The sequence below is a fragment of the Diadema antillarum genome, unplaced genomic scaffold, assembly GCF_040938485.1.
Source record: "Diadema antillarum isolate AM-2024a unplaced genomic scaffold, OU_Dant_1.0 scf00000039, whole genome shotgun sequence".
Classification (NCBI taxonomy): Eukaryota; Metazoa; Echinodermata; class Echinoidea; order Diadematoida; family Diadematidae; genus Diadema; species Diadema antillarum.
The window spans coordinates 24,276-39,979 of NW_027270928.1; the positions used below are offsets into that span (position 1 = coordinate 24,276).

The following is a 15,704-nucleotide window of genomic DNA, read 5'->3' on the forward strand; positions in this document are numbered from 1 at the left end:
TTAGTCTGGAAACATTTTTATTATACCTATAGTTCACATTTCATATATTTAACAATACTTAACATTGATTATACAGTCAGATTCAAATTTTTATAGTGGTTGTTTCTATACCTAACTCTCATTTTAGAACTATTTTAAAGCACTAATGCTTTCATCTGCAATTGGTAAATTATGCCTTTAAATATCAACAATTAACACTTCATAGTAGTTGGACGTCCTTTTTATCTTTTTTTTTTTTGTTGTTGTTGCAAATTGGCATTGCAGAAACAAGATCACTTCTTGGCCTAGCGTTCGATAGTCTTGATTGTTCTCCCTGCTGACACAATGTTTACATGTAATGCTTCTAATCTTTGACAAAGTTGTACAGTCAACACTCTCCTCCTAATGTAAACCAAACTTGCGTTGACCATATTCCTATTCACGTTGTTTAATATTCCCATATAAAGAGCGAAAAAAAAAGGAGAAAATTATTGTTTCAGTCACTGTACTAGAATTACATCAAAACAATTTTTAGTACATACTTTATCAAAAAAAGGAAACAAAAACAAACAAACAAACAAGGAAAAAATGCCCCATAACATGTCAGACGTCACAAGGTGCATATTGTAAAGAAAAGCATCATTTCCGTTTGCACATTAATGCAAACTACTCATCTCAAGAATGAAACAAATACGATGTATTATGCATGCCAGATGAAGTAAAATTCTGCAATTGCTAAAAAAACAACAACAAAAAACAATAAAAAAACTGGCATGATCTTGAGAGTACCTAGTATTTATTCTATTTTAACTGAAGAAAAATTTCATTTTAATCAAGCTCTTAAAAAATCATGGATATCTGGTTATACAGTGTAGTATTCCTATTTTTGCAGTTAGTATCATCACATTAATACAGTCACTTGAAATCAAAACAAGGAAATCAAACATTTGAATTTGAGTCTATTTGGCATTTCTCTTGATTGTCATCTAAAAGAGAGGGTCGTCATGTTCCGAGTAATAATGATACACGTATAAACTCTACGAATCATCATCAAACCATACACGACCAGATTCTTTTTGTTACAGACGTTGGAAACCAATCACTTCCTTGTCCCCCTGTGGGCAGGAGTTGGGTGAAGTGGAGCTGGGAGGGGGGTATACCAAAAGTCTCTCTCTCTCTCGCTGAGGTCCGGACATAGTGGATAGGTTGTGAGGAGTACCCTCTGTCGCCATGGAAACGTAAACTCCAAACATCACCTGCTCTCGTCCTCCTCTATGATGTCGCCCTCGTGGGCCTGCTTCAGCGACGTCACCGTCTCAAACACCTGAGATTAAAGGAGCATTTCAGATATAGATAATTGCACATCATACATAGTACGTATAGAACGATGGTACAGTACCATGTACGGATCTGTGGATTAGATTGTGGTCCTTGAACAGTGTATAAACAAATTCTGTTAAAAACTAAAAACATAATACACTCAATGAGGATGGATGACAAAGGAGGCTCATAATTTATATCCCATTAATGTAGCAAATGAATGTAATTCCATTACGTTGCTGCTTGCTAAGCAAGCTCAACTGTGTAGAATTAAATATATACTTCCTTCTTTTTATTCTGCTTCCTTGAGGACCATACAGTCGTATCATGCATTCTTATGTGAAGCTGCTATGTCATCATCCTTGTTCTATGTGATTCGTTATGAATTTTGAAAAAAACATTCTCATTCCTTCATATATTCCAACCACTATAAATTCTGAAACTCTGTACCCAGTAAAAACAATATAGATGTTCAAATGCAAATGTCTTATCTAAAAGTTTCTTGAGTGCAAGATAGTATCCATTGAGGTCAGCTGACACAAAGCTTTGCCAACAGATGAGGCAGATATTTGCTATGACACTGATAAAAGCTGATTGGTTGTCCACCTGTACAAGGTGTGGCCTCCTGACTGTAAAGACCACCTGTTCCCTTCTCCTCTAGTGGTTGCTGTACACAGGTCTGATTGTATACCCTTTAACTCTTTATGTGCCACGTTCGCACGTCCGACTCAGTCAACGCCGTGCCAACTTTGCATATTCTGCTCAACAAACAAAGCCACCAAAACCGATCGATAAATCTATCTGCATTCTATGTGGTGATTGACTATCAAGCGGTGTTCCCGACTAGATTTGCATGTACATTGTAAGTTTCTGTTACGGTTTTATGTGCAAAAGTCATGCCTTTACACTAATGTAGCAACTGGTCATTCAAAAGACAAACAGAAAATAGATTTGTCATACGATTTATATCGTAGCAAAGTTTGGCATTCCTCTGTAACTTTGCTGACTATTATGTCCACCTTAACAGAAATTTGTAGAAGTTATACGAATTGGAAAAGCAGAATTCTTTCTCAAAGCATGACTACCTTCGTGTCTCAGAATAACGTGGCACACAGGGGGTTTCCACCATGGCACATAAAGAGTTAAAAACAATTGGCTCTAGCTACATGCAAATAATATTTTGCCATTCCTAACAACACCTGGTGTCTCCGTTCAAACATACCAACTCTTGCCTGCAAACACTGTTAGCTTAACTCATCTTCCAAAAAGGGCAATGGATGACAAAAACAATATCAAAATAAACAGAACAAAGCAAAAGAATAAAAAACAAAACATAGTTGCCATTTTACTGCAAATAGATCAAATTCTCAATCTTCCTTGGCACCAAAAGAAAAGTAAAACAAGGAAAAGTAGAAATTACGCGGTGCGTAATATATGTCCCCGCCGGAAGTAGCATTTAGTAGCAAAATGTACAATATAGGTAAAAAGATCAAGGTCAAAGGTCAAGAAGTCAAGGTCAAAATTCTGTGTAGAAGTTTTGAAGCCCTCACCTAGTGCCATCACATAAAGCAAACGGAATCAAAATCGGGTTAGAAATGGCGAAGGAGTAGCATTTTGTAGCCAATGTACAATATAGGTCAAAAATCAAGGTCAAAGGTCAAAGAAGTCAAAGGTCAAAATTCTGTGTAGAAGTTTTGAAGCCCTCACCTAGTGCCATCACATAAACCAAACGGAATCAAAATCAGTTTAGAAATGGGGAAGGAGTAGCATTTTGTAGCCAATGTACAATATAGGTCAAAAATCAAGGTCAAAGGTCAAAGAAGTCAACGGTCAAAATTCTGTGTAGAAGTTTTGAAGCCCTCACCTAGTGCCATCACATAAAGCAAACGGAATCGAAATCGGGTTAGAAATGGCGAAGGAGTAGCATTTTGTAGCAAAATGTACAATACAGGTCAAAAATCAAGGTCAAAGGTCAAAGAAGTCAAAGGTCAACATTCTGTGTACAAGTTTTGAAGCCCTCACCTACTGCCATGACATAAAGCAAACGGAATCGAAATCGGGTTAGAAATGGCGAAGGAGTAGCATTTTGAAGCAAAATGTACAATATAGGTCAAAGGTCACAGTCAAAGGTCACAACTGAAATTCTGCGTAGAAGTTTCAAAGCTCCCATGTAGTGCTATCATATAAAGCAAACAGAATCAAAATTGGCTCATATTTGACAGAGAAGTAGCAAATTGAACATTTTGATCACACACGGACGCACAGACGGACGGACACACGGACGCACAGACGGACACACACACGTACAGAGCCCGTTTCATAGTCCCCTGCTCGAACTCGTTCGGCGGGGACAATAATGAAGTTGTAATATGCTGTGCAGACAGATCAAATTCAACTTTAATGTCATGAGTTTTTAGACATACACTGTACTCATGAAATCATGAATATTCATTACCTGTCTCATCCAATCATGACACTCCTCTTTGGCACTGCTAAGCACCTCCCTCTGACCTTTCATGACCCGGATGTTCCAGGCAAAGTTTTCTGTTGCCTAGCAACAGACAGGAGAAACAAAGTGACAGTCATTGTGGAGAACCCTTTCAATAAAAATGTATTTAAATGTTCTCTTGCAAATTCAATGTCATTATCATCATCATCACAGCAGTTATTATTTGTGTCTGTACCCGAGAACAACGCTGGCCAATATTACCTCACAGCTCTGACAGTAATAGCTCTCACAATCTTCTTGCCATTTCAAACAACCACTTCCTTCGTGAATTTGAGTCTATGGGTACATTCGAGCACTCTCCTATTAGTGAACCGAACCCAACAGAACCCTTGCCACTCGGAGCTTGCATGCTCCGAAAGTGTACCATATGTGACTCTGCACCTCAAAACACACAAAAAGTCGCCAGACATGAATTTTTAGTTAAGACCATATTCTAAAAGAGCAGACTTTAAGCTTTAAAATGATGTATAAATCAAATCAAATAGACTCTCCTAACCTATCTAAATATTGGAAAGAAAGCACAAACTCAGGAAAAGTGTGAATTGAGAAAAGAGGCTCTGAAGTACAGTGTCTATTCAAGCGCTATAATCTTTACCAAACCGTGCTGGCTGTGCCATGAATGGGACAAAAAATAGGAAGTAAACCACCAGAGTAACAACAATGAAGGGATTATCAAATTAAACTGAAATTAAGCATGCCTCATTAACACATTCTGTCCATAATTAATGCCAACTTTCAAAGCAGTAGCACTATCCTTTCAAAAGTTATTAGAGTTGAAAGTGAAGAGTGTGGACAAGGTTTTTCAGAAATGAAAAAGGAATTCTAGAGACACACCTAATCACACTATTCTACCAAAAATGTTCGAGATAAACTGCTAAAAAAAAACCCCACTTTTCTGCCCGTTTTGTGATACCAAATTTTAGCATAATGTAAAAGAAGACCCGCTCTTTCAGAAAATATGAAAAAATCATGTTCGGCTAGGTTGACCCATTTCACTTATTTTCAGTCCTCACGCAAAATCAGTGTGTGCGATTTTATGTTCGTTTTGAGGTGCACGGTCACATATCGCATGGAACCGAGCAAAAAGTGGACCACTTCCTAATGTGCTCTAACATGGTACCAAAAGCGTATCAAAAGTTCGCATGTGACGAATGTGCGTAACGCGCACACACGTCGTAATGCAAAGAGTTCATTCTCTTTGTTCCAGACACCTTGAAGTAGTTAAAGCACACCAGGTAAATCACCCTCTTGCTACAAAATGCATGACCCCCTCTAAAAAATAATTCATGAGGTAAGCTTTCTCCACAGAGTGCTTGGACGCTCCAACTCTGCCACAGCATGGTATGGTTCACTTTGGCTCGCATCCTCAATGCACCCTATGAGAGAAGTAACAGAGAGCGAACTGTGAAATCAATCCAAAAAAAATAAATAAATAAAGCAGTCCCCGAGACTTTAAAAATAATGAATCAATCCAAATACAATTTCAGGATATGAAACTATAACTCATTGCCCACATCTTACAGAAAACCCCATTCGATTTGCTTCCGTTGTTAAAGAGAAATGAGGAATTTTGTAGAGCATGTCAGGAATCTCTTCCCTCCATGTTCTGTCTATTGTGTTCACACACAAGAGCATCCAAGTGCTAAACTTGGAAGAATCAAACTCATGACATGCTTTACAACAACCCAAATTTCTCTGTGACTGCTTAACCAAATTGAATGGGGTATTCTGCAAACTAGAGCTACTGTATTATGATGTTATATTTTAAGACCCTGGAGTAGCATTTAGACAGTTTAATTCTATTGGTTGTTATATATCAATGCGCAAATCTGATTGTAATTCTTTTTTGGACATACTGTACACCGTCATACATACCCTTGTCAACTTGCGACCCTTGACCCCTTCTTTGGTCAGAAGCTGTGTGAGGTTGTCCTGTCAAAGACAGAAAAATGCAGAGAAACTCGTCAGTATGAAACTATCATTTTTGTTCACAAGCATTTAGTAAGTAAATTCTCCATCATACTACTAAAAAGAACCTTGGAATACTAGTCACATTTTCCACCACCTGACCACCACGGATCAATTTTCAAAGTAAAGTAAAAAAGCATCTTTTGCATACCAACAAATGGCGATGTTTCCAATCTGTGCTGATGTTCTTCTTTCACCAAACATTACCTGCAAATTTTGCCTGTCATATTTTAGGTCCAATTTTGGTAATATTTGCTAGACTTAAGTCAATTGATCTAAAGTGCAATTCTGCACCAACCTCAATATGACTTGCGAACTATTACATTAAAACTTATTATTTCTTCCAGATAATTCGATCTGTCTGTACAGCATTGCAAGCGATTAGAGTTTCTTAGTAAACTGATGACATCTAACCATGGCCATTGGAAATACGTATGTACAACTGTAGTGAGCTCCCTCGTGGAGACATTATATTTTATATCTAATTATAATAATGTTTGATTTGTTTAAGATTTATTACTGTCTGATTTTATGCCAGTATTGTCTAGAGCAATTTTTCCTCTCTCTCTTCTTTTCTTTTCTTTATTTTTAAACAACAGCAACAACATCATCAACCATTTAATCAAACTTTGATGAAATCAATTGGAACTTTTAAATCCAAAACTTTCTCAATATTTGTCCAACTTGAATGAATTTGTCTTTTTTTTTTAATTCTACTATTGTGTTTATCTGATTTACTCTATGATATATTTGAAAATCAACTTTGCCAAGGTGGAAGACTGCACTTTGAGTGGACTTGTTTGTACTGGGAGTGGACTCTTAGTCCAAGTTTCTAGACAGGTGCTTATTTTTATTTTTATTATTATTATTTTTTTTTTTGGGGGGGGGGGAGGGGGAGATGAGATGAAGATGGGGATGAGGTAGAAGTAGGAGGAAAAGAAGATAAAGGAGAAGAAGAGGAAGAAGAAAAGAAGAGAACGGAGAGGAATAAGAACAAGAGGAGTGGTACATATAGAAGAAAAGGACAAAAACAAAAACAAAAGAAGGAAAACACGATTGTAAAAGAAAAACAAGTAAAAGAAGAACAAAATGACAGAAAGGTAGAATAAGTAGAAATAAAAGAAAAAATGAAGAAAGGTAGCAGAAAAACAAAATGAAGGGAGAGGAAATGTAGAAGAATCGGGAAAAGAAGAAGATGTAGAAGAAGTATTAAAGGGAAAAGAAAAAGGAGGTGGAGAGGTAGAAGAAGAAGAGAAGAAAAAAGAAACAGAAGACTCCACCAAGCTGCCAGTCTTACATGGTATTGCATACTGGAGACTTGAGCCTCCTCGATCCTGACGGATACACCCTCGGCTTGCTCCCAGAGCTTCTTACACTCCTCAACAAGCTGTGAGAGAAAAGACAGAAAGACAGATGAACAATTAACAGGTGCATCATCTTCAAAAAGATATGCGGTATCCATCTCTCTCTCTCTCTCTCTACATGCACAATCGGTCATATACTGTATACGCTATAATTTTCGCGTACATAAATTTTCGCGAATTACCGCTATCACACATTTTCGCGAGTGGTTAAATTCGCGATTGGCTGGGGGACCAGAGAAAATATGAAGTGGTAAAGAAATTGTGAATTTCAACTTACTAGCAAATAAGAATGATACTAGTTATACACTGCATGAAAAAGACTTGCCAAACTCTGCGAACTAGTAAGTTAGTTCCATTTTGAAGTGGTTAAGTCCATCGCGCTAGATTTCTGACGAGTGGTAACCTTGCGATAATGGATTGGCTCTCTACAGTATTCGTAAGTAGACGTGGACGTGCGTAAACAAGCTTAGCCAGTATGGTCTGTTCGGTAAGCCGTGACATGGTATACTAGTACTGAAATGTTCGTATCATCAAGGCAAGGGATTCATTTTGGAAGGTAATATTTTCGCATGTTGTTAATTTTGCGAATAGCTCTCGACTCGCGAAATTCGCGAAAATAAAACCCCCACGAAATATATAGCGTATACAGTAGTTTACCAACCTGTCCATTCTCTGTCGACGAGCAAAACGAATATCGTTTGGGGGCTTTGGTGGCTTTGAGAGAATTGCTAGAGGAACAGGTTAACACACTCACCGTGGTGTAGGCAGCTATTGCCTTCTTTAGCACCTCCGGCGGGTTTCCCTCCAGCTTGAGAAGCGTGACGTCTTCTTCCGTCCTCACGGCGATGCTGACGGGCTCCGTCGTCTTGGCCAGGCGGTTGAACAGCGCCCTCACACACTGCTTGAGATTAGCCATGGACGCCAGACCGCACGACTCCTTGAAGCCAACATTGGCGCACTGGATGTTTTCCCGGAGGTCGGTGGCCTCTCGGAGGGGCTGAGATGCCGCCTGGATTGGCAGAGGATCGACACATAAAATCACAGCTAAAATAAATCCATAATGGATATTCACTATGATTGCATTTTGACAAATCAGGCAAGATAGCAAGTAAATGTAAAAGGATGATAGCAGTCTTAAATCCTTACGATGCCCAAGCACTCTCGAGAATTAACCTGCCAGGCCTCATTTAAGGATTATGGCTGCTATCAAAAATTGATATTCTTTGATAAAAAATTCTTTTACACAATGCTGAAAGTGAGGGTACTATACAAGTGATACATACTTAGCCCTACATATACCAGAAACTTCTCCTCTACATGTACAGTACTATCTAAAAAATAATTTCAGCTGTCTATAGACAGTTAAAATGGTATGGCGGAATAAAATGGGAATATAGATGCGGAATATAAATCAAATAAAGAACTTTTGATTTCAGGCGATGAGACAAACTATCACTTCCTCGGTGATCTGAATGTGTACGCTATCTTTCCCCAGCTGCGCTTCGGAAGGATGTAGCTATCTTTCCCCAGCTCCGCTTCGGAAAGATGTAGCTATCTTTCCCAGCTGCGCTTCGGAAAGATAGCTACATCCAGATCACCTCGGAAGTGATAGTTTGTCCGATCACCTTCACCAACGCTGATTATTTGCTTAATGTTCTCAAATAGCCAGAATATTTCGTTTGTAAAATAATAGTGACATTTTTTTGCACAATTGATGGAGTGAATCCTCATATCTTTACACAACGCTAAAAGTGCAATACTACTTTATTACATATACAGAATTCTTCCTATGCACTCAGTGATAACTCCAAACCATACCCAAAGCATTGTCCTTCAATGCAATATACATCTGATGTCTATCTGGAATGCACACTGTCACCCACAATAGCATTTTCCTCTACGTGACATGCATTATCTGAAACATGACTGAACTTCTTGATATATATATCAGCACTGAACTAAACGTTGTCACATCTTGTGCCTCTGAAATGAGCATATACGTACCCTGAATGCTTCATCAACAGTTTTTACGCCTATCGACTTCATGCGTGTGTACTCCCTCGACTTCTTGGATTTCTTCACCGACATCCCTCGCCGTGTCGGTTTCTGAAGACAAGCAGACAAAAAAAATGATGTACCAAATGAATAAGGCTCAATGTGGTAATACTTCCATAATTTGTCACGAAAATCAATCTTCATTTCACTTTCATTGTCGGTGAGCTCTTGAAAATATGGACAATTCTGTGAAAACAGAAAAATAAGTGGATAGAAGTGAGTTTCTGAAACAGCTGCAAAGACTTGGTTGTTGTCTTGATGTCTGACACTATGAAATGATTTTCAAACTTCCATCTAATTCAAGAAAGATAAAGTTTATTGTACAACATATATTTGACCATTTACTATCATCTTTCATAGTAAATGCTCCTAATTCCATAATTCCATTGTTTAAAAAATTCCCTGTTTGATGTATGGCTTTGTAGCCACAGTTGGAATTGGAGGTTATGAATATTTATGACATATTCATCCATTATGAATATTCATTATCAATTGGAGATCACCTTAACCCGGCACCTGTTGATGCCTGATAGGTTGTGTGCAAAATCAATGGGAGTCTCAGAATGCCACAGGGTATGGGTTTAGTAATACTGAATTCATTATAAGATTGGTTACCACCTATACAAACCTGTCCTTTGTTCATGCCGATGAATAGATTTATTCCAAATATTATTCTTGATATTATAAGATGATGAAAGATTACATATCACATATAAGCCGATACCTGTTTGAAACCATATACATGCACAATGTGAACTAGAAATGGATCATTTAAGAATCTAAAGTAACAATGTCATTATGCAGGACTAGACGCAAACATTTTTCTCTCTGGTGGTCCATTGTGGCACCTACATTAAAACCTTCAACCCGTTGAAGACGGACTGATTTTGCTACAACACACATTTTCCATAAACACCTGCCCATGTACACTCCGGACTCATCCTTAACGGGTTAAATCCAAAATGTTGGTAGCCCAAAACAAAAGCAAACACAAAAAGAAACATAAATCAATATTCAATCATAGTTGTCTAATGAGGCCACATAAATATTGTATATAATTATCTATCTATCTATCTATCTATCTATCTATCTATCTATCTATCTATCTATCTATCTATCTATCTATCTATAAAATTATATATATGTAATACTGTTATATTTTTTTTAATTTTTTTTTGTAATTTCAAACTTCAGTGAACCCATATCAATTGTTACTGGATAAGGGCCACTGCAAATGTTGAGCTCTGATGCATGATTACTGAAGAGAGAATCTCAGATTCTTCAGGGCGTTCAATCAACTAGTAGGAAGAATGTTTAACCTGGGCAAAGTACATACAGTTAGCATCCAGTTTCTTTCTGTGGTATTTTCCAATGATATAAAGGACATGTACTCTACTCTCCATGTATGCATGGATGTAGATGATGAGATCATAAAATGCAAAGTATGCAAAGTGACAAAAATACTGATGGAGAAAAGACGAAAATCCATAAGCAAAATATGTAAGATAAAAAAAAAATATGCAACTGATTACTTAAAAATATTCCAAACACCAAAAAGAATCATCTCACTGTGTAGAGTTGAGGGTGTCATGATCAAACTCATAATAAACCACAATCACCAAGGATATCAAAGTGGAATTCTACACCAAATTTAACTTTCAGTAAAATGGAATATTATCTGAGGAATGATAAATGGTAGAAGTCTCATGAAAGTCACACTTACAATAAGATAGTGAGAGGACATGTATTTGAAAGTTCCACATGTTTGAAACCATCAAACGAATACTGATGTTGGTCAAAACCTCATAATAATAAGCTATGAAGGATTATGATGTCATCAGTTCACACCTCTCCATTGATTTGCGCAGAAAAAAAAAAAGACTAATGCTAATATTTTGGGTCAAATTAATAATCAATTAGTGGGAAGATGAGCAAAGAAAATGTGATTCCATCGGGATTCGAACCAGAGACCTCCGGATTGCTAGGCCGGTGCTCTACCGACTCAACAGACCCCTGAAGGATCCTTGAGTCATCTTTGAAATGACTGAAAAAAAGCCCTTACTTTAATCTCAAGTGACTCTAAAGTTAATGCGTTCCTTAGGGAACCTGGTGACCTGTGTATTAAAGTTAATGGGGATTCTAGTATTCAGTATGGAATGGGTTATAAGTGTAAAACTCTTCAAGGACCTCTATAAACAGAACTATCAATGACCCTTCTCTGACTCTGGAGCAAGGCCTTGATTGAACCCAAGGAAATTTCTGAGAGCCCCTCAAATGCTCCTGAAGGGATGCTCAAACAACTTTCGTACGACCCTCACAGGTTTCTAAAATGACATTAAATGACATCTTAACCCGTTGAGGAGGGACTGATTTTGCTACAACATGATTTCCCATAGACACCTGCCCAAGTGTACTCGGGACTCGTCCTCAACAGGTTGAACAACCCTTAAGCGACCCAAATGTGACTCTGAGTGACCCCTCGGTGACAATCAAGGGGATGTTTAAGAAAGACTCAAGTGACCCTCAAGTGATTCTCACAAGTTCCTTGAGTCATTCATTATTACATCTGTAGGTTGATAATAAGTTCATACTGTATATAATTCATATATAGGCGATACTGAAAAGATATCAAGTATTTCTGAAGTGAGCCTCAAACAACACTAAATGTGCGACCAAGATACCCTTTAACTGGCCCTCAAGGGGGGCACTATAAAGTTCATCTCACCTGCCACTGTGCTGGAGAAAGCCACTATGAGAACAGCATAAGGTAACAAGGAAAAGATCTTTAAGGCATAATTTACAGTACCATTTGCAGACGAAACAAAGATGCAGCTTTAGTGCTTCAAAATAGTTCACACATGTGAGTCAGAGACAGAAACAACCAATGTAAATAACAACAATACAAACACAACAATGATCAAATGACATCTCTCTTACTCTTTTTTCCCTAAGAAATCTCATCAGCTGCACAGAAATACAAAATTCCCAAAGCTAGTATCCATGCAGGCAGTCTACAAATGGCTTTTAATGGGTCTTTATGAAATACATGTCATTTTGTTTGAATTTTCCTTGTTCAAACGATTATCACATTATGGTATTTTATATGATTTACTCATTCTATTTTTATGCAAAGTATACTAGTAGGACACCTTGAAAGAGTGTCAACATGGATAATTTGACGTAATTTGATTAAGCCTGAAGATGGTAAGATGTTGAAAAGATTCTTACTCCTCCTCCTCGCTTGTTTGTCACCGCCACGTGAACGAAGAGCGATGCCGGTGCCAACGTCTCACCAGTGTTGGATAGCAGAGTTATGTGTCTGTAGCCTGGGAAGAGGGGTAGGAGAAGTCCAGACAATTATCAATATTAATCAGTTGAGAACCTGCTGATTTTGTTATAACACACATTTACCATAGACACCTGCCCGAGTCTACTCAGGACTAGTCTTCAACAGGTTATTAGAGCGACTCCCCACTGGAAACTACATATATGTGTACCATGTAATATTCACATGAGGGGTACATTGTAACAGAGGAAAAGGAATTCAAGAGGCAACAGTGTGAAATATCAGTGCCAAGTTTGACATGAACCTGATCGACTTGTGAAGACTGAACTTGTGAGTATGACATAGGATGGGTGATTTAGTTACTAGGTAAGATTATGATGTATTTCAAGGCTCTACACTAACTTTATTCTCTAGTGACACATTTGGGCCACTCAAATCTTTGAATTTGAAATTTGGGTGGCCGGAACAAGAAATAGAGTGGCCGGAAATAAGGGGAAATATATAAAATTCATTCTGAATCTTAGCTGCCCGATCAAACAACCAAGAGATATCTTTCTTTGGAAATTTGGTGGAATAACATCAAATTTAGTGGTCCAAGGCCACTGGGCCACAGCTAAAATAATGCTGAGCCCTATATTGTATTTGTTAGAAAAAGACTAAAAAAGTTTGATAACTCAGTCTTAGTTCAATTCGTCATCATTACTACGAATGTAATTATAGTCATCGTTATTTCTTGTCATTACAAACTTGATGCATCTCCTACGTACCTGGCTGTAAACACTCAAATGGGATTGTGTACTGGCCGATGAACTCGTCTCCAATGAAGTCATCATCAAGGACGACGAACCGCACTAGAGCCAACTCCGGGAGGTTGACGGAGAATTCAAAACTTTCATCAAAGATGGGATTGTAGCCTGGAAGACAGAGTAACCACAAAATGCACATATTATCATTCTCTTTTCCTTGAATAATTGATGACTTTGCCTGCTGAAAAGTATGTTGCCACTGACCCCATGGCCAGAATTCAAATCGTTAGTTTTAAATCTAGACCATAGTATGCACATTTTGCCTGCCGGGAATAGAATGTGAATGACAGTTTGCATACGCCAACAGACATTGAATAATAAATAGGTACTAGGTTGGCTGTTGGTAGACTAATATACATTGCGTATTCTACAGCGTAGAGTACAGCAGTTGTCTATGGCCAGATTGATACATCGGTAGGCCCATTGTAAGTTTTAATGATACATCCCCTATATATTCACAGCTGCTGTGTGTGTCCGATTGATACATTGCTCGTTTATCGGTAAGTTTTAATGATTGATTACCCTCCAGACGTCGATGGGCGTAAATGGCCCCAAGTTGACCTTATAAAATAGAGTGTACGTGACAGAATTTTTTTCGTGATTCGACTGTACCCGTGTATAAGAAGCACCCACGATTTTTCATATTTTCCGACAAAAAAAAAGTGTGTCATATACACGGAACCGGTGTATGCTGATATACAATGTATGCATGTAAACGATATGCCTATCAAGCAATACTTCGTTCTATAGTCCATGGAATAAATTTAAACAACAGATTTGATGGTCTGGTCGTGGGTCTGCTTTAATCCTTGTTTGTATGTATGTGCACAGAATGCAAAGCAGGCAAGAAAAATGGAAGCAGTCGAATTTTTGGACTGGTAGGGTATAATACACTTTAGGAGTTTTCAAGTGCTCCTCTGATGTGGGTACAGTTATTATACGGTATACACTGGAACACAGCCCAATATCTTTACCATTGTGAGGCACTGTTTTCGTTCTCTCTTCTCTGCAGTCTGCTGGAATCCCAAATATCTCCACAGATATGTAGGGGTCTATTACCTGAGAAAAAATTAAAGAAAGGAATGAAGTTTGTAATTCAAATCAGCAGATCACAGAGAATGCCTACATAACAATAATAATAATTACATTAATATGGCGCTTTACCCTGGTGTTTCTAACAAGCGCACTGGTGCTATTTATACAAGAAAACTATAAAACACAATACCATTTAAACTAGGACAATGCAAAACCAAAATAACATAACAGTAACAAAAAAGAAAAGAAAGGGAAAACAAACAAACAAACAAATGAAAAATAGTACATGTGATACAAAGATACAATAATTAATAACTGACTGGATGCGCCTCCAGAAAAAAAAAAATATATATATATATCCACATATATATATATATATATATAAAATCTATTCCTATTGATATCATGCAGCTTCACCAAAATACTAACTACAATGAGGTGTACCAAGGAACTGACATTCACAATCTGGCAATAAAACATAAATTTTAGCTTGTATAAAATTGTCTGAAATTGTCTGAAACTGCCAGAAATGTGAATTGCCTATAAGACCTTTTGTTCACAATTGATCAACTGTGTCTCACATCTCACATTACCAATTCCTTTCATTTTTCTTTTTTGGGTTTAATATTTCATATTGGTTTAATATTTTTTATTTGGATATGACAGGTATATGCATATGGTAGTCTTATTTCAAGACTGGCTTGACCGATTCATTGTTAGTCTCACCTCTCCTTTCGATCCAGACCCCCTTGGCTTTGGGAACTGTTGTCCGCTGATGATCTTTATATGTAGGATCTGAGGGGACACACCCGGTATGACGTCAAAGGAGTTTGGTCTGAAGTAGGCTATCTCTGCAAAAATGGTGAAGAGAAAATGCAGGAAAAGGACAAACAGAGGATGTAAGAATCAGGTACAATATGCAGTCAGCTATATGTGACCCGCAACAACGGTTTCAGGCAAAAGTCGCACGGGCAAATTCCCTCCTTGGCGGGGTACAAAGATTTTGACTAATATTTTTGTCGATTTTGTTTTTTTGCAGAAATAGAATAATGTAATATGTTTTCTACATGTACACTAAATTTCATGGCATAAGACTAAGGTTTTCCTATTGAAAATGGAATTTTAAAAACCCTATATTGGATCGCACTCGTCAGTTTCGATCTTCTTTTGAACGTCACGCCAATGTGCCCAGTGTTGCTACGGTGCAGCGTCTCATGTGCGATCGGCTAGTGCGTCTCACACATTTACATAGTTCGGCTCGCCTCGCAGCGTTTCGGGAATGTTTTGTCCAGGCCAGCATGCTCCACAGTCAGCAGAACTGAGCTCTACTGTGTGTGTGTTGGCATTTCATCTGACAATCTTTACTATGATCTTTATTATTA

The 15,704-nt window shown here is 37.9% G+C and overlaps 1 protein-coding gene across 1 annotated transcript in view; it reads right to left on the reverse strand.

Annotated features, from left to right (window-relative positions):
- Positions 1–1,048: 1,048 nt before the first annotated feature.
- LOC139711030 (inactive phospholipase C-like protein 2) overlaps positions 1,049–15,704 on the reverse strand; it is a 200,190-nt gene continuing 185,534 nt past the window's right edge. The window contains exons 17-27 of the mRNA XM_071622957.1: positions 15,049–15,173; positions 14,262–14,346; positions 13,249–13,395; positions 12,424–12,521; positions 11,921–11,944; positions 9,145–9,246; positions 7,895–8,149; positions 7,074–7,163; positions 5,684–5,740; positions 3,755–3,850; positions 1,049–1,303 (exon numbers count right to left, since the gene is read on the reverse strand). Coding sequence (XP_071479058.1) covers positions 1,232–1,303; positions 3,755–3,850; positions 5,684–5,740; positions 7,074–7,163; positions 7,895–8,149; positions 9,145–9,246; positions 11,921–11,944; positions 12,424–12,521; positions 13,249–13,395; positions 14,262–14,346; positions 15,049–15,173 — 1,151 coding nt within the window. The 3' untranslated portion in view covers positions 1,049–1,231. The remainder of the gene's footprint in view (positions 1,304–3,754; positions 3,851–5,683; positions 5,741–7,073; positions 7,164–7,894; positions 8,150–9,144; positions 9,247–11,920; positions 11,945–12,423; positions 12,522–13,248; positions 13,396–14,261; positions 14,347–15,048; positions 15,174–15,704) is intronic.